This window comes from Suncus etruscus, chromosome 6 (assembly GCF_024139225.1).
Source record: "Suncus etruscus isolate mSunEtr1 chromosome 6, mSunEtr1.pri.cur, whole genome shotgun sequence".
NCBI classification, from domain to species: domain Eukaryota; kingdom Metazoa; phylum Chordata; class Mammalia; order Eulipotyphla; family Soricidae; genus Suncus; species Suncus etruscus.
Window position 1 is genome coordinate 43316927 of NC_064853.1, and position 20219 is coordinate 43337145.

General features: G+C 45.0%; 1 protein-coding gene across 1 annotated transcript in view; it reads right to left on the minus strand.

The window, feature by feature from the left end:
- The window catches only part of C6H1orf94 (chromosome 6 C1orf94 homolog), a 33981-nt gene extending 14195 nt beyond the window's left edge, over positions 1–19786 (minus strand). The window contains exons 1-2 of the mRNA XM_049775535.1: positions 19473–19786; positions 83–765 (exon numbers count right to left, since the gene is read on the minus strand). Of these exons, the coding sequence (XP_049631492.1) occupies positions 83–765; positions 19473–19786 (997 nt within the window). The remainder of the gene's footprint in view (positions 1–82; positions 766–19472) is intronic.
- Positions 19787–20219: the final 433 nt, after the last annotated feature.

The window sequence follows — 20219 nt, forward strand, 5'->3', positions numbered from 1 at the left end:
ATGTGAATGAGGTCTGCCATAGCCCACACAAGCTTTCTCTTCCCTGCCTGCCTACTTCCCAGTTGTGCCCCAACCCACTCACCCATCAAGCTGTGCCCCTCCATGGGGGAGTCAGCCTCGGGTTTGGAACAGATTTTGGCAAACACTGGTAGCTGCCTCTTCTGAGCAGAGGTATCAAACGGCTTCTCTGGGGATGAGGGAGGAGGTGGGGGTGGTAACAACAAGAAGGGGCCCAGCCCAGCAGGTTCCTTGGGTCCAGGGCCATTGAACATGCTGTTCTGCAGGAAATCCTTGATAACCTTTGTTTCCTTCCGCACCATCTTGTTATCAGGGGTCTTGCTTGTTTCTGTGGACTTCAGAGGGAACTGAGCCAGGAGCTTGCTGATCTCGGAGTTGGTGGTGCTTAGGCTACGACTTCCTACCTCAGACCCCTTAGCACTCTTGACCTTGGCAGCACGTAGGATGCCTGTGACTGTAGACATGGCAGAATCATAGTCTTGCCGGCCACCAAGAAGGGACATGGTCATCTTTGGCTCCAGAAGTTTGTCACTGGGAGAGGCTCCTGGGTGCTCGCTGCTGCCTGCCATCAAGGGGGGTTTAAGAAGGCAGGGGGGCAAGGTTCTGGGGCTCTCTGGAGACTTGTGAGGTCCTTCCAATGTCCCTGGGCTCTCTGTGACAAGGAAGACATGCTCCTTGGTGAGGTTCAAGAACTCCTGCTCCACCAATAGGGAGATCTCATCTTTGCAGCTACTGAAGTCCAGAGCTCTGCAAACAGGCCAGACAGACAGATACTTTCAGTGCCAGCCTGCTAATAGTGGCAGTGCAACAAAAACAGACCTTGGAATGTGGTAAAAAGAGGAACACTTATTTTCTTGATATCTATTTATCTATCTACCTATCTAACATCCATCTACCTGTCTGTCTTTCTTTTTCTTCCTTCCTTCTATTTTTCCTTTCTTTTCAGGAATGGAGTTATTTATTGCTTTTACAAGATAAGACGGAAGACAGTAGAGGTGTTGAAAGTGAGGCACAGAATGCCCATATGTTCAGAAGACCTTGTGTTAATCCCCAGAGCAACCATGTATGCCAAGAAAGTTGTGTGTGTGTGTGTGAGAGAGAGAGAGAGAGAGAGAGAGAGAGAGAGAGAGAGAGAGAGAGAGAACACGTCAGCTGGCCTATGCCACCTCTGGCAAGCACAAGTATGAGCACCATAGCTGCCCTGGCAGTGATAATCACAGATCAACCTCTGCTGAGCACAGAAGGTGGCCAAGGACATAGCACCACATAGCCAGTGAGTGTGAAGCCCCCGCCACAGCTATAGCTACTACAGGAAGGGAAGGGAAAGGGAAAGTAAAATCTGGGTGGGAGGACAGAGAGATGACACAGAGATAAGGTATTTGCAATGCAGGCAAAGGCATCATAAAAAGTCCCTTGAGCACTGCCAGAGTGATCCCCTGAACAGAGCCAGGAATAAGCCCTGAACACCACTAGGTGTAGCCAACAAAGAAGGCAGGATGAGCATTCCTTTCCTCTAAGATCTCTACACCAAAAGCCTGGCTCGGAACAGGACCCAGAGTCCCTCTCCTATATCATGTCATCCCTGTTTACTGATCTGAGCTTTTCTTTCAGCCCACTAAACTGGTGCATAAGTTTGAGGCCTGAACCAATAAAAAGCCTCAAAGTCAAGCAGTGGGGATTGAACCTATTGCTCTAAACAGGTACCCAGGCTGCTGAGGTTGAGCCCTGAGGACCACATTTCCAAACCCATGCTTCTGCTGAATGGAAAAAAATGAGAGGGAGGAATGGGAGGGGAAAACAGGGGCTCACAGCTTGGCACTATCGTTTCCTAGCTGGGAATCCTGCCCAGCAGCTCAGCACCCTGTCTCCACATCTGTCACCAGACTAGCACAGAGGCGCGAAGGCATCAGCAACTGTCTGGCACAGGGTAAGGCTGTTCTCCTAACTGAATCCGTGAATCTGTATTGTGGCTCCACAGATTCCTGGGTCTGCCTAGGTTGTCGTGACCTTCTGACCAAATTTCAGTCCTATGGCTCAGCCACCCTTCTTGGTAGTTCCCACACATCCCTGCATGTTCTCTGTAGCTAAATCTGGGCCTATACTGGCAACACAGACTCTAGTCTAGACCACAGATGAACCCTTGAGACTAGGCAACAACCTGAGGGGTCAAGTGATCCCATAAATCTTCTGCTCATTGTTGCCAACACTCCAGGCTAGACCAAGGGATGACTCTGTGGTTCAGTCAGTTCCTGCCTGGCACTTCCAGGAGAACAAGGGTCATTCAGTATGAATCCCTGTGCCAAACCAGCTTTCTCCTTCGAGAGAGTGGCTTACACATGTTGGCATTCTGGAAACTATCTTGATCTTAGTCTTGGGGAAATGTGGTGAAGATGGTTCCTGCAGGGTTTTGCATTCTGGAAATACTCTGTGTGTGAGCACAAAGACATAGAGACAGGATGCATACACGTGTGTCTGGGGCACACAGCATGTAGGCTCACAGCCTACATGACTCATAGCTCACCTCAGAGTCTTAGAAATTTCTGTCTCGGCCTGCCACACTTCATAAGAGTCCCATTGCAGCTGGAGAAAAAAATGGGATGGGACATTTTGGGAGCATAAAGAAGAGAGGGAGAGGTTGGAGGTGTCACCATTCTAACCTGAAGACCTGAGGCTCCTCGGGCTCAGAAGGAGGAATGCTGCCAGCAGAGAATGGATTCAGGCTTAACAAAACAGGCTCTGACTCCAAGGGCTACTGCTTGCCTTATGCCAGAACCTATGAGCTGGGTGTGCTCTTTGACAAGGGGGTTGGGAGGTGAGTGGAGGCACGTCCATGTGGGGGGCTCAGTCAGCATCCGTGGAACATGCGAAGGGCCTGAGGTCCCAAGTAGAACAGAACCAGCTTTGGGTTCCACTTCCTTTTTTCTTTCCTTTTTTCTGTCCTCTTTCTTGGCCTCTGCCCCACACTGCCCTGTGCAGCAAGCAATGAGAACAGAGAGGGTGTCCCCGCCCCCCACCTCCTGCTTCTGCACCATCCTCCTAGGGACCCGCTGAGTCTCCAGCCACAGACAAACTATCTGAGGAGCTGCTTTTTTGCCTCTCCCCAGAAAGGCAAGCTACACATCAACAGATTTCCTGAATTAGACTTAGGACAATTATGTTCATTTTTAAAATTGTGATAATGGTGTGTTCGTTATACTTAAGCAAGAGTGGAGGGCAGTCCTTATTTTTCTTAGAGAGGATAGATCCTACTAAAGTGTTTACAGATAGCATTCTGTCTGGGCTGTGCTTTAAACTTCATCCAGCTGGGAAGAGGAAAGATGAAACCAGATTCGCCCTGGGTAACTCTACACTCTAAAGGGGGACGGGCATTTTTGCTGTGTTTGCTTACTGATGTTGTTTTGCTTTTAAATCAAATGTGATATAATTCATGTATACACAGAATTCTCACACTATAATCTATTTTTTTAAAGTAAGGGACCACTCCCAGCTAGAGTTGGTTGGGGTTGGGGTTGGGGGGTTGGCCCTGGGCAACTCCCAGTACTACTCAGCCAGAGGTCCTGATGGTTCAGTGGTTGGGGACAAATGGTGACAGGAAACAAACTCAAGGTCTTGGACATCCTACACCTACTCTGCTAGGTCCTTCACTACTGAATCTTTCAAAGTTCCAAAAAGTTAAAACATCATCTAGAACCAGAGGTCTTCAATCAGTCCACACACTGGTGCCAGGTTAGAAAGGTTAAAAATCACCATGTTTGAGTGATTGGGGGAATTGGTGGAGGGAAGGTTACACTGAAGGGAAGTGTACATTTTATGATTGAAACCCAACTACAAACATGTTTGTAATCATGGTGCTTAAATAAAGATATTATTATAATTAAAAAATAAAAAAATCACCATCTATGACTTTGCTTTTAACTGCTGATTCATGAGCCTGTAAGGAAGATAGGTCCAGTCCCTGGGTGCTATTCACAGGAGTACAAGGTTAAAAGACACTGTTCTAGCAAACACATAGGACCCAACACTTCTGAACCAACAGTCAAAGGGAACAAAAGGCTAAGACAGATTCAGAAGAAAGATAGAATGAGTAGGACACAGGACACAGGGCCTTGAAACTAGAAAGTCTACATATTACAGAAAATCATTGAATAGGGATCCTTCTTTGTCTCTATGGTTTCTCCCAGGAAAGCATCCACTGTGATAAACACAAAATGTTTGTCCAAAATAGAGGCCCTTGGATATTTAAAAACATTTATCTAAACATTTAGATTAGCATATTGGCAGCAATCAATCAAAGAAAGTCACCCCCCCTGCCCTGGAGCGATGGCACAAGTGGTAGGGTATTTGCCTTGCATGCAGCTGACCTAAGATGGACAGCAGTTCAATCCCAGGTGTCCCATATGGTCCATATGGTCTGCCAAGCCAGAGGCAATTTCTGAGCACATAGCCAGGAATAACCCCTGAGCATTACTATGTGTGACAAAAACAAAACAAAACGAAAAAACAGAAAAGACAGTCACCCTCACTCCCCACACTAGAATTTCCAGCTTTTTTCCACAGGTTGTACTCTGTTCCCCAGCTTTGCGCCATGCCTAGCTTGCTGTGAGCTAATCAGATGACACTAACCATTTATTTTCCTTGGTCCTCCCAATCTAAGAACTCTAGGTCTCATCACAGAAATCCCATAGAAATCCAACCCATAGCCTGGCTAACTCTTAGCAACCTCTCAGGGGTACACAGCAAAAACAAGTTTTTCATCTTCTCCCTGCTTCCCTCCACATAACTGTAAAGGGTTTGACATTAGGTAGGCTGGCCTACATTTCCTAGAGTATCTGATTTTCTTTCCTCAGAAGTTTTGCCAGTCCTGGCATCTCTCCCATGCTATTTACTTTCTCCTTTGAGTTGGTACAAAACCATACCCTCTACCACAGACTATCTCAGTGAGTCACTGGGGCAGGGAGGAGGGGGTGGGGGTGAACCCAGCTCCGAGGCACTGACAAAGGACAAGTCAGTTGGGCTCTCTCAGTTGCCACCACCTCCCTTGGTTTCTCCCACCTCCAGAAATGATGGGTGTCTGATGGCAGCTCTGGACTTGGATGTGGCAGTTATTTCTGCATTTGCAGTGTACAGAGTCATGTAAAAATAAAGGCTATTGACTGGCTGGCACCCCTTCCCAGAATAATGACTAAGCAAGCATGCTGTTCGCTCCCCAACAGCAGTTCTGTGTACATGATAACACAGAGCAAAGATGAAAACTGCTATTCATCGGAGCCAAACAACGGGAAAACGCAAGCAGAAAATTGTTAGTGCTGGAAGAGGACAGCAAAACAAATATTTTCTTCCCACTGTGGCATTTTAGACCAACGACAAACATGGTACCCAGGCCTGGTGCCCAGAAGCATGGCTGATTGAGAAGTAAAGTAGAAGATTCAAAGGTTCCCACAGAGATCTGAGTGTGAATGGTCGACAGATTGTGTGAGATTCTGACTTCTTTATCTTGTCTGTATGTGGGAACAATAGAGAGGGGGTGGGGGTGGGGGTGGGATGATGGGCTTGAGCCCTGGAAAGGGGCAGAAACTAGATTCAAATCTCTGCTTCATGAGATTTCAAAAACTTACTAAAATGCTAAAACTTGGGTCCTTGCTCACAAAATAATGATTATTAAGATGTGTAGAGTACTAAATAGCTGGCCAGGCACTGTGCTAAGTATATTATATGCAAAACTCTCAGTTTTATCTTCAAACTAACCCCTAAAGAGGCAGTAGGTAGATTAGAGTTATGGCCCCATTTTATTATACCATCCTATAGCAAGGCTTTTTGGTAGTTGATTACCCTATTGACTCAAGAATAAGTAGACTTAAAAAGTACTTGGGCACTGGAGCTTAATATCTTATTTCCCTAGGGACTCAACAACTTTAATGTGAACAAACCTTATAGATCCATGAAGGGAAATTATAAGGTCATCAGTCAATGGTCTGCCAAACCCAAATAACTGCAGACATGTGATGAGAAGTAAGTATCATACCAGGCCCTTGCAGATGATTCTGCCAGCTGAATCCAGTCCACACTGGACTACAAAGATGAAACTTAAGCAGAGTTTTGAGGTATGAAGCTTTTGTAGTCAACTATGAAAAGCTACTTGATTCAGAGAAATGCCAAGATCTCCAGTAATTTTTTAGATTAAGAAACCAAGGGATTGGGGCCGGAGAGATAGCATGGAGGTAAGGCGTTTGCCTCTCATGCAGAAGGTCATCGGTTCGAATCCCGGTGTCCCATATGGTCCCCCGTGCTTACCAGGAGCGACTTCTGAGCATGGAGCCAGGAGTAACCCCTGAGCACTGCCGGGTGAGACCCCAAAAAAAAACCAAAAAAAAAAAAAAAAAAGAAACCAAGGGATCTACACAGTGGAATACTATGCATCTGTTAGGAAAAATAAAGTCATGAAATTTGCTATACATGGATGAATATGGAGAGTTTTATGCTGAGCAAAATGAGTCAGAAGGAGGATAGACATAGAATGATCAGACTTATTTGTGGGATATATAAAGATAGTATGTCAAAAATATCCAGACATAATAGAAACAAATACCAGGAGGGCCAGTTTATGGTGAGAAGCTTGGAACAAATAGTAAGCTAACACAGTTAGGTCAGAGAAGGGACTTTTATGACAATAATAGTTGGAAATAATCAGTGCTGACAAGAACTGGGTACTGAAAGGAGATAAAGTGATATGCATCATACCCCTTCATTAACAATATTGCAAATCAACATGTTTAAAAGGGGGAGAAAGGATGAGAGAGAGAGAGGAGAGGAGGAGAGGACAGGAGAGAGAGAGAGAGAGAGAGAGAGAGAGAGAGAGAGAGAGAGAGAGAGAGAGAGAGAGAGAATGTATATCACAGACACAGGAAGGTGAGAGGGTGAGAGGTAAACTGGGGACATTGGTGACAGGAATGTGCACTGGTAAAGGGTGTTGAAACTTAATCACAAACAACTTTGTAACAAGAAAATAAAACCAACTGAACTATAAACAACCTTGTAAACCAAGGTAATTAAAAAATAAAAGCCAAGGGACAAAGAGGTTAGTTAATTTTCCCTAGGCCAAGGGATTAAGAGACAGAGTAGGTAACTGGAAATCTTACTCAGATACCAAGCTCTCCACCACAGCTGCTCCCTGGCCTCTGGCCCTTTCTGCAAGTGAAACTGAAATAAAAGGGAATTGCAAAGTCACTGCACCACAAAGAATGGAGCTGGGATTTGAATACAAATCTCTTGGCTCAAAGCCCCTGTTTTTTTTCTTAATTTCTTCTATTTGGGAAAGGACAGGGTAGTGGCTGGGAGTGACCCCAGAGGGTTGGGGCCTTTTGGACCTGGAATCCAAATTCTACTCCAACACTTACTCTCCTGGGTGTACATGAATACAGATCCCAGATTTCATGAACCTTGTTCTTCTCTAAGTTGAGAATGAAGATACCAGCCTTCCCCTTGTAATTGCAGTGGGGACAAAGGCTGTATCTGATGCCTGGCACAGTTCTTGGTTCACAACCTTCAGTCCCTTCTGTCACTTCTCTGAACTGCAGGGGAGATCAGATCCTAACATTTTCTTGATCGAAGCAAGAGCCATCCAGGAAAAAGGATGACAAACTGCAGAAGACAGAACTTGTGGGCAGGGAGGTATTTACCCTGGAAACTTGTATAAACCTTGCTAAAAGTAGGGTAAGGGGAAACACTCAAAGCCCCAAGGGAAGATATATCATGAGGCTCTGGCATTCAGATGGGGTTCCTACACCTCACTTGGTCATTTTTCACTGGTCATGTCTATAATGCTTTGTCTCCAAGAGGAGGGTGACCCAGCTATGTATGTATGTATGTATGTATGTATGTATGTATGTATGTATGTATGTGTGTGTATAATCATCACTGAAGGAATCACTTGGGTCTACCCCCCCACATACATCATAGAAGTGCACACATATCACTAATCAACACACACACAATGCTGCTATGAACCATGACACACACCACCACCACCACCTTCATTGCCACAACCTGTGGAGAAAAAGCAGCAAGAAGGGAACTAAGGGGCCCGGAGAGATAGCACAGCGGCGTTTGCCTTGCAAGCAGCCGATCCAGGACCAAAGGTGGTTGGTTCGAATTCTGGTGTCCCATATGGTCCCCCGTGCCTGCCAGGAGCTATTTCTGAGCAGACAGCCAGGAGTAACCCCTGAGCACCGCCGGGTGTGACCCCCCCCCAAAAAAAAAAAAAAAAAAAGAAGGTAACTAAGGATAGGAAGGTAGATTCCATCTCTCATGACTTAAGGGCTCTGGGCTGACTTTTTCTGTTTCCTCCAACTGGAAGCTATTGCAGATTCAGTTGACAGCCTGCAGCATCCAGGGAAATCTACTGAGTTCTGTAGGTGGGAGAGGGGAGGGGAAGGCCTTCATAATGCTCTGGACTTCTGGTCTCTGCCCTTCCTCCATTCTCTTGCAGTGTGAGGATTAAGGAGCTGATGAATGGGAAAGCACTTGGTAAACCTTTAGGAGCCTTAAGCAAATGTTAGCAGCGCCAAAGGTGTGAGGGATGGTGCCTCAGAGTCCAGCTCTCTGAACCCTCATAGTCCAGAGCCTGACTGGCTCAGGTGGAAAGCAGTGGGAGGCCTGAAACTTGGGCCTCATTATCTGCAATGTGAAATAGATGGAAGATGCCCATAGGATTGAAGATAATGGGGGGTGGGGGGTCTCAATGTCTGACCATGGGTATGGGTCTCATTCCTCAGCAGAGCTTCATGTGCACTAATTTCTCACAATGCCCCTGGCACAGAAATTCAGCAAAACCCAATCTCCTCCCTTCTTCTTCATAAAACCTTTCCTGCTCAAATTGGGTCCCATTTAAACCTAAAGATCGCTCACTTGTGACCCAAAGTATCAGAGATCATTATAGATAACATAGATATACATGGGAGTCAGATGTGTATTTTTTCCAATTGCAGATTACTGGCCATTGGAGGAACCAACTAGAAGCCCAAGAGCCTATGTTCTGAGCAGAAATCCCCTACACATGTACACACACACACACACACACACACACACACACACACACACACGAGTTGTGTGGACTCAGATGCAATCAGCCAACCTCTGTTAGTCCCTTTCCATACTTTCCAACTCCTCCCTGTGTCCCTTGGGAGCACAAGTCAACCTTGGAAGGCAGATTAACTATATGGAAGAGGAATCCCCATTCCCAGCCCACCTCACCACCTCTCCTACCTTCCTCCCCCTTCCCTAGAGGGCAAAGTGGGAGCAGGTTTGGTGGGTAAGGATTCAGTGAGCTGAAGAATGAGACAGGAAATACTGGGGAATAAATACAGCAATAAAGGAGCTTCGGCTGGGAGCTAGAGTGATTCTTATTGTTCAAATTATCTTTAAAACTTTTCATTTGAATCTGTTTAATAAGAGAAGGCTTACCCCAAGGAAGAGGTATTTTTTTAATGTGACTTGGGAGCTGAATTGGAAAGAACGTTGCAACAAAGATATTAAAAAGGGGATTAAACCAAACCACTAGTGGCCCATCTCTGCAGGCTCCCACAACCTGCGACACAGCCACCGAAACCATAAAATTAAATTAAAAAGGGGGACACGGGACGTGGGACGCGTTAATCATGATTCATCTTCCCTTCACTGCTCCTGGCTCCTGGTGCTAAGCAGACACGGAAGGGCTATTCAGAAGGGCTCCTGGTGTCCAGGAAAGAGCTCAGGTCTTGGCATCTCTGCAGCTATCTATTCCCACTCTGTCTCTCCAAACTGGATAAATCATCTAATTTCTTTTCACCTAAGCTTCCTCATCTGTAAAATGGAGCGATACCCACTATCCACTGGGTAAATATGCTCAGCCACTGAAACAAACCAGTCTAGCCTGTACAACACTTGCAAATAGTGACACCCTAGTAGGAACTCATAAAATTAGCTCTCAATGTAGCACAAAAACCAGACAGCTAAGGTCAACAAACAAAACCAATGGTACTAGTTGAGCAACTAGTAACGAACAGCAGAGTAAACTTTGAGACAATGACTTAAAGACCTGATTATGAAATTTATCACAAATTTTCTTTTATTATTTTTTTATAATTCCAATATTACCATTTAGTTGAAACAAGCAATATAAAGTGAACTATCTTGTGCCTGCCAAGTGGGCAGCCTTGGGAGTGAGTAAGAAACTGAGGATAAAAGTGGAAGAAATGTTACATTAGTGGTAGGACTGGTGCTATACCATGGAATGCCAGAAACAACAATATTATGAACAACTTTGTAAACCATGGTGTTTGAAGTAATTTTTTTTTATAAAAGAGTCTAGCTTATAGCAGACATTCAAAAAATATTAGTGCCCTTCCCCACAACAAGGGTAGGAAGAAAGAAAATATCCTGCTATTACTTGATCCCCTGTTATCCTATATCCTATTTCATGTCCCCACAATGATCACTCTGAGTCATGACCCCTTTGCCTGGACCCTGTCCACTTTGGGCTTTCTCTTCTGTGCCATTGACATCTTTGTGGTGCAGCCTTTATTCAGTTCCTTCTTTTGTGGGGGGCACACCTGGTATCACTCAGGGGTTACTCCTGCCTATACGCTCAGAAATCACTCCTGGCTTGGGGGACCATATGAGATGCCAGGGGATCGAAACGCGGTCTGTCCTAGGCTAGTGCGAGCAATGCAGATGTCTTACCCCTTGTGCCACCATTCCAGCCCTTATTCAGTTCCTTCTTAATTCATGGTTCATGCTCACTAACTTACAGGAGCTTGATTAGGTTAAAGACACAAGCATCATCCTAGAGAAGCTAGAGTTAGGAGGACTGTTGCCACAAAGCAGCCTGAAATAAAGATGATCAACATGTGATAGAGCCCACTCCCACTTTATGCCAACAGATCCAAGTGGGAGAGAATGAATACACTTTATGCCAACAGATCCAAGTGGGAGAGAATGAATATCCTATGCTGGATTATAGTCATCACAAGAACTGTTTCTAAACCTACTCTCCCATTCTACATTTTATTGGAGACATATATAGTGCTCAGAGCTTGAAGCATGTTGGTGTCTCCTGCCTTCTTTTTTTTTTTTGAGGGGGGGGGTCCACACCCGGCAGCGCTCAGGGGTTACTCCTGGCTCCACGCTCAGAAATCACTCCTGGAGGCTCCGGGGACCATATGGGATGCCGGGATTTGAACCACCGTTCTTCAGCACGCAAAGCAAAAGCCCTACCTCCATGCTATCTCTCTGGCCCTGTCTCCTACCTTCTTGACTGCATTGTTCTATTAGGCAACAGGAGTTAGGAAGCCAGTTGTAACAGGCCCACTTTTTGCTGAAACTGCCAAGAATCTGAATGGAAAATGCTGTCCTCAATTGGATAGTTGCTGCTAGATTAGGTGTCCTAGGGTAGATGTCTCATCTCCTCCAACTAGTTTTAATTGCTTTTTAATTGGTCCCTGTCATTTTTTCCTGGATAATAACAATTATGATGGACCTACTGATGACAATGCACATGTTCTCTTTTATACCATTACAAGGGAACTTCCCATGTATTTTATTGTCCAGTATACATTCCTTATAGGGGGTTGCCATGATTTTTTTCTACTTTTTAGGTAAGAGACATGGGGCAAAGAAAGTTGGAGTGACTGGATAAGAGTCAGGAAGCCTGGTGGGAGCTGAATAAGCAGTTACTATTGAAACTCCCCTTTTAATCCTGTCAAAAAGATAGGGGAATATCAATGTTTCTTGACATTAAAAAGAACATGAAAGGGGCCAGAGCAATAGCACAGCAGGTAGGTCCTTTGCATGCATGTGGCTGATTCAGGTTCAGTCCCCAGCATCCTATATGGTCCCCTGAGCCTGCCAGGAGTAATGTCTAAGCTCAGAGCCAGGAGTTAACCCCAACTGCTGCCAAGTGTAGCCCCAAAACAAAAACAAAACAAAATGGAAAATAACATAAAAAAGAAAGAAAATAAGGTTGAGTGGAGTTAGGCATGGACAGTTCAGAGGATAGCAGTCATTCTAGATCTTAAAAGAATGGCAGATTTTTACTTGTCAGAGAGAGAGAGAGAGAGAGAGAGAGAGAGAGAGAGAGAGAGAGAGAGAGAGAGAACATGGTAGTGTAATATCCCAACCATGGGCCAGGAAATGTGCATGCATTGGGTTTCTTCTTGGTTCTTAGGGAGTGAAGGAGAGAGCAAAAAGACATGCATGAAGAGATAAAGGCAAAGCTAACTCCAGGGACCCTGGAATACTTGAGGTCATGGGGTTAGGAGACAGTGGGGTACCACAGAAGATGGTTGTGCAGCTGTGCTGACAGGCTCCAGGGAGATGAATAGTAGAGGACCTCTGGGAGAGAAATAAGCCATGCACAGCAAGATAAGGCTCCAGAAAATGGCAGTAAAGGTCAAGGGGAAGGTTATAAGTCACTATGAAGGCAATTGACAGATACTAAAGGACACTGGAAGAGGGAAGAATAGGAAGGCCTTGAACTTTTCTCTGCTCTCTCTATGTCATGCACCAATGCACGTGACAACCAGGACAGGGACATTCGGGTGTCCACATGAGTAGAGCCTGAGATAAGACTGAGACCAAGTGCTGGAGAGCATCAGGGAGATCAGACATCTCAGAACTGAGTTTCAAATAAATATTTCAAGTTCGGGCTCCTCCACAGAAGTATTTCGGCAGAATTCCTTTGAATCTCAGAGACACTGACCCTGCCCTGCCCGGGGACATTGCCAGGCACAGAAGACTCTGCCTTCTTAGAGTGGCTTCTGCTACTATCAGGCTGACACTCTCCTCCAGTCTTGTCATCATCACCCCAACTCCACATTTTATGCCTTATAAACAAAAATTAAATACAAGTAGAGATGTATTTCAAGTAACTTTTCCAGAAATATGAATAGTAGCACCAAAGATTGGTTTGTTGAGAGAGCAGGTCAAACCAAGTAGGACTCCCCATGCCAGGTCTACATTGGCTTGTTGGTGCTGGTGGAAAGTTTCATCCCAGTACCAATAGCCTCTTCCTTCTGGAGATTTGTTTCCCCTGGACTCTGCCAGCCAGATCATGATTGTCTTTTAAAAGGTTTAATAATTTTCTTTTTTTCTGTAGACTTTTCTTTAAACTTTGGGTCTGGCTGAAGATAACATTCAGCTCACCATATCATTCAGACTCTCCTGACCAAGCTGAGTTTTGGGGGATGAGGGTGAGAAGATTCACAGTTACTACAGCATGATGGAACTGAAAGCAACCAATGAATCTGGCCATCACATCAGGCCTCAGCCCACCTTGCATGCAGCACTGTGCCCATCACTCCCTCCAACAGCAGGGGACATCCTAGCCTACTTGATCCTGCTAGGCTCTTCCTATTCATTACTTCTCTTCCCTCAAGCCCCGGATCAGGGGATGATGCTCCCATAGGCTCCATAGCAGTGAACATTTACTGTGTCCTGCCAATCTCTACTTCCAGGAAACTTTAACCCCATCTTTCTGACACTGTCAAGAATAGGACATCTTCTACACTTATCTTTTTTGTTTATTTGTTTGTTTTTGTTTTTGAGACACACCCATTTGACACTCAGGGGTTACTCCTGGCTATGCGCTCAGAAGTTGCCTCTGGCTTGGGGGGACCATATGGGACACCGGGGAATCAAACCGAGGTCTGTCCTACGCTAGCGCTTGCAAGGCAGATGCCTTACCTCTAGCGCCACCTTCCCGCCCCTACACTTGAACTTTTCAGCCCACCTTTGCCACTACTGTGTCTCCATGTTAGGTTACACCTTATTTTACCTAAAACAAAGATCATCCCTAGTTTCTTTGTATGTTTGTTTACAACTTGGATTTACTCCCAAAACAGAAATAATCTTATTTGTAAATCTGGGTGGAACTGGTTCAGGATAGTCTGAGCTATCTATTCTTACATTGTCCTTACTGCCCCACCTGTACTCAATAAAAACTCAATAAAAGCAATTCTGGCAGGCAGTGGAGTGGAGATATGAGGTAGAAGACTGCCAGACTACACATATTTTATCCTCAGACTGGTCTGGATTATTTCATGCATGGCTCTACTTTAGACTAATTTACCTGGGCTTATAGATAGAGTATGTGGGGCGATTTTACATCTCCTACACTTTGTCTGGCATAAAGTAGTTTGACAATAAAAATTTGTTAAGAAAATAGCTCTAATTCTTTGTAACTATGTACCTAAATATTACTGTAAAAGACTTTGAACACAATAAAAATTATTTAAAAATAAAAAGAAAATGGGCAAAGCTCAGGAGTAAGGGACACAATCCTTGTACAAGAATTGATTGATCCCCTTACACTGCTGGGAAGGTCCTGGTGGCCCCAGGCACTGCTGGACCTGAGCTGCACTGCATTCATGGGCCAGAACTATTTGGCCTGGTTGACCATGTATTATGGTCCACTGACCAATAATTTCCTGAGAACTACGGTCCCTCAAAATACATGTGCTAAGAAGAATTGCTATCAGATTCATCCATCCCCTCCACAAAACTGGGAGGTGTTTACTATAGGAATCCTGTCCCATTTATCTTTGTATCCTTGGGATCCAATGTCTGGTTGTGCCTCAAGCCTTTATTGAAGAAATGAACAAATGCCCTTCCACCATCAGAGTCATGGGATGTCCAATAACAAATCTAAATCTAAAGGTTGTGATGTTTTAACAATAAGAGAATGAATAGTCTTAGGAGTGAGCGGCTTGCTGCAGTCCTGTTAGTCCAAATTTAAGACTAATTAGATGATAATTGAACAAAATTTTTCAATTGACACTAAAGAGAACTATTGATTTCCCCTTCCAAGCTCATACCTCCACATTCTTTCTCTACTTGGAAATGGCATCACCATCCAGGCAATCTTTTGGCATAAACCAAAAGATTTAGCTCAGTCTTGTCTCAGCAGGTATTAGTTGATCTCTGAATATACACTTAGAATCCATACTTTAGGGAGTAGGATGGTTGGTTCATACTCAACCACACTTAGTGGACACATCTAGTGGTAGTTAGGGGACCATAAGTGGTTCTGGGAATTAACTTGGGATCAACCTCATGCAAGGCAAGAATCTTAACATCTGTACTACCTCTCCTCCAGCCCTGCAAACCACCACCACTTTTTTTCCTTATCTGTGGAGATAGCTCTGATCTAGCCCCACCATACCTCACCTAGATGACTGCAGTATCTTCTCAGTGATGTCCCAATTTCCACACTTTGGATCTATACCACCAGCTCCACATGGCAGCTGGAGAAAGCTTCAAATACTAGTGACTCTGATTTAGTTACAACTCCATCAACAAACAAAGTTTCATACCATGTAGAACAAACCTGAACTTCTTTGGACAATGGCTTAGGCCTTCTAAGACTGCTCCACCTGTCCATGTCATCATCTTGTGTCTTGTGACCATTCTCTCCATCTTGACCCCCCTGCTCCTTAACCATCAATCCCACCTCAGAGTCTCTATATTTGTTGTTCCTTCTGTCTATGCAACCTTTCATTCTTCACCTGCCCAGTACTTCTTTGACCACCCCCATCCCAATTCCTACAGGAGCTCTTTCTTATAATTGATTTGATAATTCCATAAAAGCACTATTCATTCTTTGAAATTATTGTTTTCTTCCAACTAGGATGCCAGTTCTTTTCATATTCAGAAGTAGATTTTTTAAAAATGTTTTCTGTTGTTCTTTCCTCCCTGAATATGAGTTTTATTTAGCATAGCAACATTTGGGGCCTGAGAGATAGCACAGCAGTAGGGCATTTGCCTTGCATGCAGCCAACCTAGGGTGGACCCGGTTTGATTCCTGGCATCCCATATGGTTCCCTGAATGCAGAGCTGGAAGCAACCCAAGTGCCGCCAGGTATGACTCACCTCCCCCCAAAAAAACAAACAAAACATAGCAACATTTATCTGATTTATAATTCAGTTCCCTTTGCTCTTGACACAAGTGTTGGGCACACAGTAGATACTATAAAAGCACCTGTCAAATGACATATTGAATCGACAAATTCAAAATGTGTTCATTGGATGACACCAGTCTGGAGAGGAGAATGAATGCGCATTAGTCACAGTAAGCTAGAATGCAGACAACAGAAAAGGAGGGGCCAATCCATATAGACAATAGGTCCTGGTTGCTACTCACCCACAAGGATCTGAGTGCAGGTTGGACACTGGCCAAATGCTCTGTGAGTGGGTCACACAAACTGAGGAAGGAAGTATGTATAAACAAGAAACTCTACAAAAATACCATAGCTATCTTTTAATCTCTGAAGACATGCTGAGTAAAAGAGGAGATATATTTGATTTGGATAAATCCAGATCAATTGGTATTAGTTTAATAGAAACAACTTTTTCTACATGAAGAAAAAGCTCTTTTGAAAGTTAAGATTCACAGGAAAGTAAGATGCTACCTCAGGAGATAATGAGCTCCCCAATATAAGAATATCCACATGATCATTACTTGTACACAGCCAGGATGTAAAGGAAAGAATTTAGGCAATGGGAGACAGCCTTCTGGAGTGCTTTCAGATTAGCAGGGTCTGGGTATTTTCAACATCCAGAGTCAAGAAAATACCTCTTCGAGGAGGCTGGTGCTAGAGAAATAATATATTTGGGGAGGTTGGTGCTAGAGAAATAATATATTAGGATAAGGCCTCTGCTTTACATACCACTCACCCAGTATCCCATCTGGTATCCCCTGAGCCGGCTAGGAGTAATTCCTGATTGCAGAGCCAGGAGTAACCCAAGTACTGCTGGATAGAGCCCAAAAGCAAAAAGAAAAATAAATACATAAACAAAAGAAAACAATAAAAGGAAAGAAAATACTCTGGCTAACTAGTGAACCAATATTCAAAACTGGATTTACAAATTAAGTAGTGGAAGACAGATGAGCTGAACCTGAAGCAATCCCAGAAATTGCTGGACAGCTCCCAGTGTATGAAATCTGTTGTCTATGCGTAATCATTCAGAACATGGGATGTTGGCTATTGGAAAGGATTCCTCCATTTCTAGAGGATGATAAATCAACTCTATCCAGGAACGTGTAAGTAGATCTCGTCATGGTGTTACCTCCCAAATCTCTACCAACTTGGAGTTTGTTCTTGTGAGTTAACTGCTTGAAAATACATAATCCCCTCTCCACACGTCACCTCCTCTGTAAACAGGATTTCATTTAAAAATGGGAGAATGGGGGAAATTAGAACAGAATAGCACAAATTTAATTAATGAACTTCAGTGATAGATACATAACCATTCTATTTTATGCATCTGAACATTTGCATAATAGAGAGTAAGGAGAGGGGGAGTTTTAAATAGTACCTACCTTATGTAATAATTGTAGGGCTCAAAGAAATCATCGTCATCGTTATTACAAGGAATTTTTACAAATCCTAGTTATTATCAGAAATGTTTAAATGGCCCATTTAATCATGCCGACAACCCTAATCATCTCCATTTGGCAGATGAGGAAACTGAAGCTCACAGAAATTAAACAAATCTGCAGCTGGCATAGAACTGAAGTGTGCTTTGAACCAGAGTTCTCACACCCCACCATTGCAGCTGCCTTTATTTCAAGAATAGCTCATTGTGTTCTACTTGGTTGAAATCTACACAATTATGATATCGTTTGTTCACCTAAGTCAAGGGTTTCCTAGTTCTTTTCTTGGTGGCAGAACCCTTTCTTTGCAAAGGCAATCTTTACTCCAGAATTCTGTGAGCAAAGTCTATTACAAAAGGGAACATCCAAGACTGAACTAGGGATCATGGTGTCCTGTCACCAGGCCACTTGACAGCCGGGTGGTCCCTGATGCATCCCCATATGCATGGAAAGAGTAGTGTGGAAGCCCCATACTGAAGGCAACAATAAGGATGACAACCTTCCCACTCCCCATGCCCCCAGAGGTTACTTATCAGGACAGCCTCATTTGTATAATGCATCTGTCAGATTCCCATCTCCCAGCACATTTGCTCCTCATTATCAACTCAGAGGTGGACAAGGCAGGGACTATCATCCTCAATTTGCAGATGAGAAAATCAAGGCCAAATGGAGTTAAGCAACTGGCCAAAGGTACGCCAGCCTCCAGTCTGTGCGGCCAAGTGCAGACTGGAAGTAGTCTGACTCCATTAACTCTGGGTGACCTGGCAGAGAGAGTGCCATCTACTGGAAATTGCCACTGACCCTTGTGTGTCTACCCAGTGAACAATCAGCTCCTTGGCCACTGAGTGGGCCTTAGCTCCCATGGGCCCCCTGCCAAGGCCTTGTCCCAGAGCAGATGGCAATGGCCAGGGAAGAGATGCTCAGTGCCACTGGCAGGTTGGACAGCAAGATTTTGGCTGTGGAAAGGTTGTTCCCATCCCAGACACATCCTGCTGGGCACAGGGCAGAAGTACTCTCAGCCAAAGCGCCTTTCCCCTTTAACCACCTAAGTGCAGAAGCACACAAAAGGGGTGACAGGTAAGAGGGACTCCAGTTCCAATGATACTGTGCCTTCCTTCTCTCCTCTGCCACTGTAATTTCTGAAACCAGACACAGCTGATAATCGCCTGGACAGTTCTCCCACTCTAGAGCATCTCTGAACTGAGCTGGAACATGTGTTGGAACAGGCAACACTTAATTATCACTTAGCCTTTAATTAGCACTTAATTATTAACATTTATCCATCTGTAAAATGGGGACAGTAAGACCTGCCTCACAGGGATTCAGGAAGAATAATTATGCCTTCAGTACACTTTGAAATGTCAAGCATTGACTGGACAAGTGCTTCAGGTGGCACCAAGGACTATGGGTGGTTTTCTTGCCTTTCTAGCAAGCTTCCCTCCTTCCTCTCCTTCTGGATATCCATCCTCAATACTGGCCCAACTTTGCCCTGGTGGAGAAACATTCAGCTCTGTGTCTCCCAGACATAGGATTTCCCATCCAGGAAACGGGCTATTTACAGCCATCTTCCCTCCCTTTAATTTTCTATTATGTCCTCTGAATATGTCAATGCTTTCCCAGTAAATATTTTGATGTGTGCTCCTGCAGCGGCTTCTGTGGAGGCTGAATGGGACAGCTGCTCTCTGTATTAGGGAATTCCAGATGTGGTTTTTAAACTACCAGACTCATCTCTACTCTACCCTTGCTTTCAGGGAGGGGAGATCTTGCTGTCGCCTTTAGGAAAGCTGTGAGCCTGTAGTCTCCACCTTGCCTACAATGTTTTCTTGAGTCTTTGGCTCTTTGTTTGGATTGCCTATGGTTTTCAGATGAAAAATATCTTTTTAGAAGCGTGATATAAAGCCAAACTGGACCCACTGAGTCAGCACCTCCTAAGTAGTAGATGATGATATAAACTTCAGCCTTTTCTAGTCTGAACAAGGTGCCACACCATTACCCCTAAAAGCTCAGGTTGGGTTTTACCCTTCCAAGGGCTGTCCAGGGGGATACTCACTCTTCTTGAAAGCTGAGACTGCTGTTACTCAGCAGCGGCCCAGGGAGCTGCTCCTTGGATGTCCTAGAGTGCAAGGCCTCTGGCAGGCCTTGAACTCTCTTCCAGATTTCATGGCAAGTCTTATCTAAACTATCTTGGGGGGTATCCTGGTGAATCCAGATGTATCTGGGGAATGGGCCCAGGGCGGAGGGGCGCTTGGCCACCAGGGCAGAGGCAGAAGGGAGCCCATTCCCACTGGCCATGTTCTTCTCTTTGCTGATACCCCTCTGTCCACCCAGGGTTCGAACACCAGGGGACCAGCAGCTGCCCTTCATTCACTAGAAAGGGCCAGGAGGAGGGACCAGCGCAGGTGACTTCCTTCCGGCTGTGGTGGCAGCCAGGTGGGGGCACCCAGGAGTGGTTGGGCCTGGGAGAGGTGCTTGGAAGTCGGCTTGCTTTGGGAGAGGGGGAGCTTTTCGTGATATCTGTTTACTGGCTCGTCCCTGACTTTCGGCCCCCTCCCCCTCTCCCTTAAAAGAAAATACTTAAAAGTCAACAAAAACCAGTAACTTAGTAACCCTGGAATGCCCCTGATCTCGGGAACCAGGAGCTTGGGCGGGCAGAATGACATCTGGGAACAGCTGGCAGGAGAGGGCTGGCTCTCCCCACTGTCCCTGGCACTCCCCGCTGCCCCGCAACAAGCCAATGGACACCCAGTGGCTCCAGGGGACTCACTCCATTCTCCCCACTCAGCCTAGCAGACTGAGT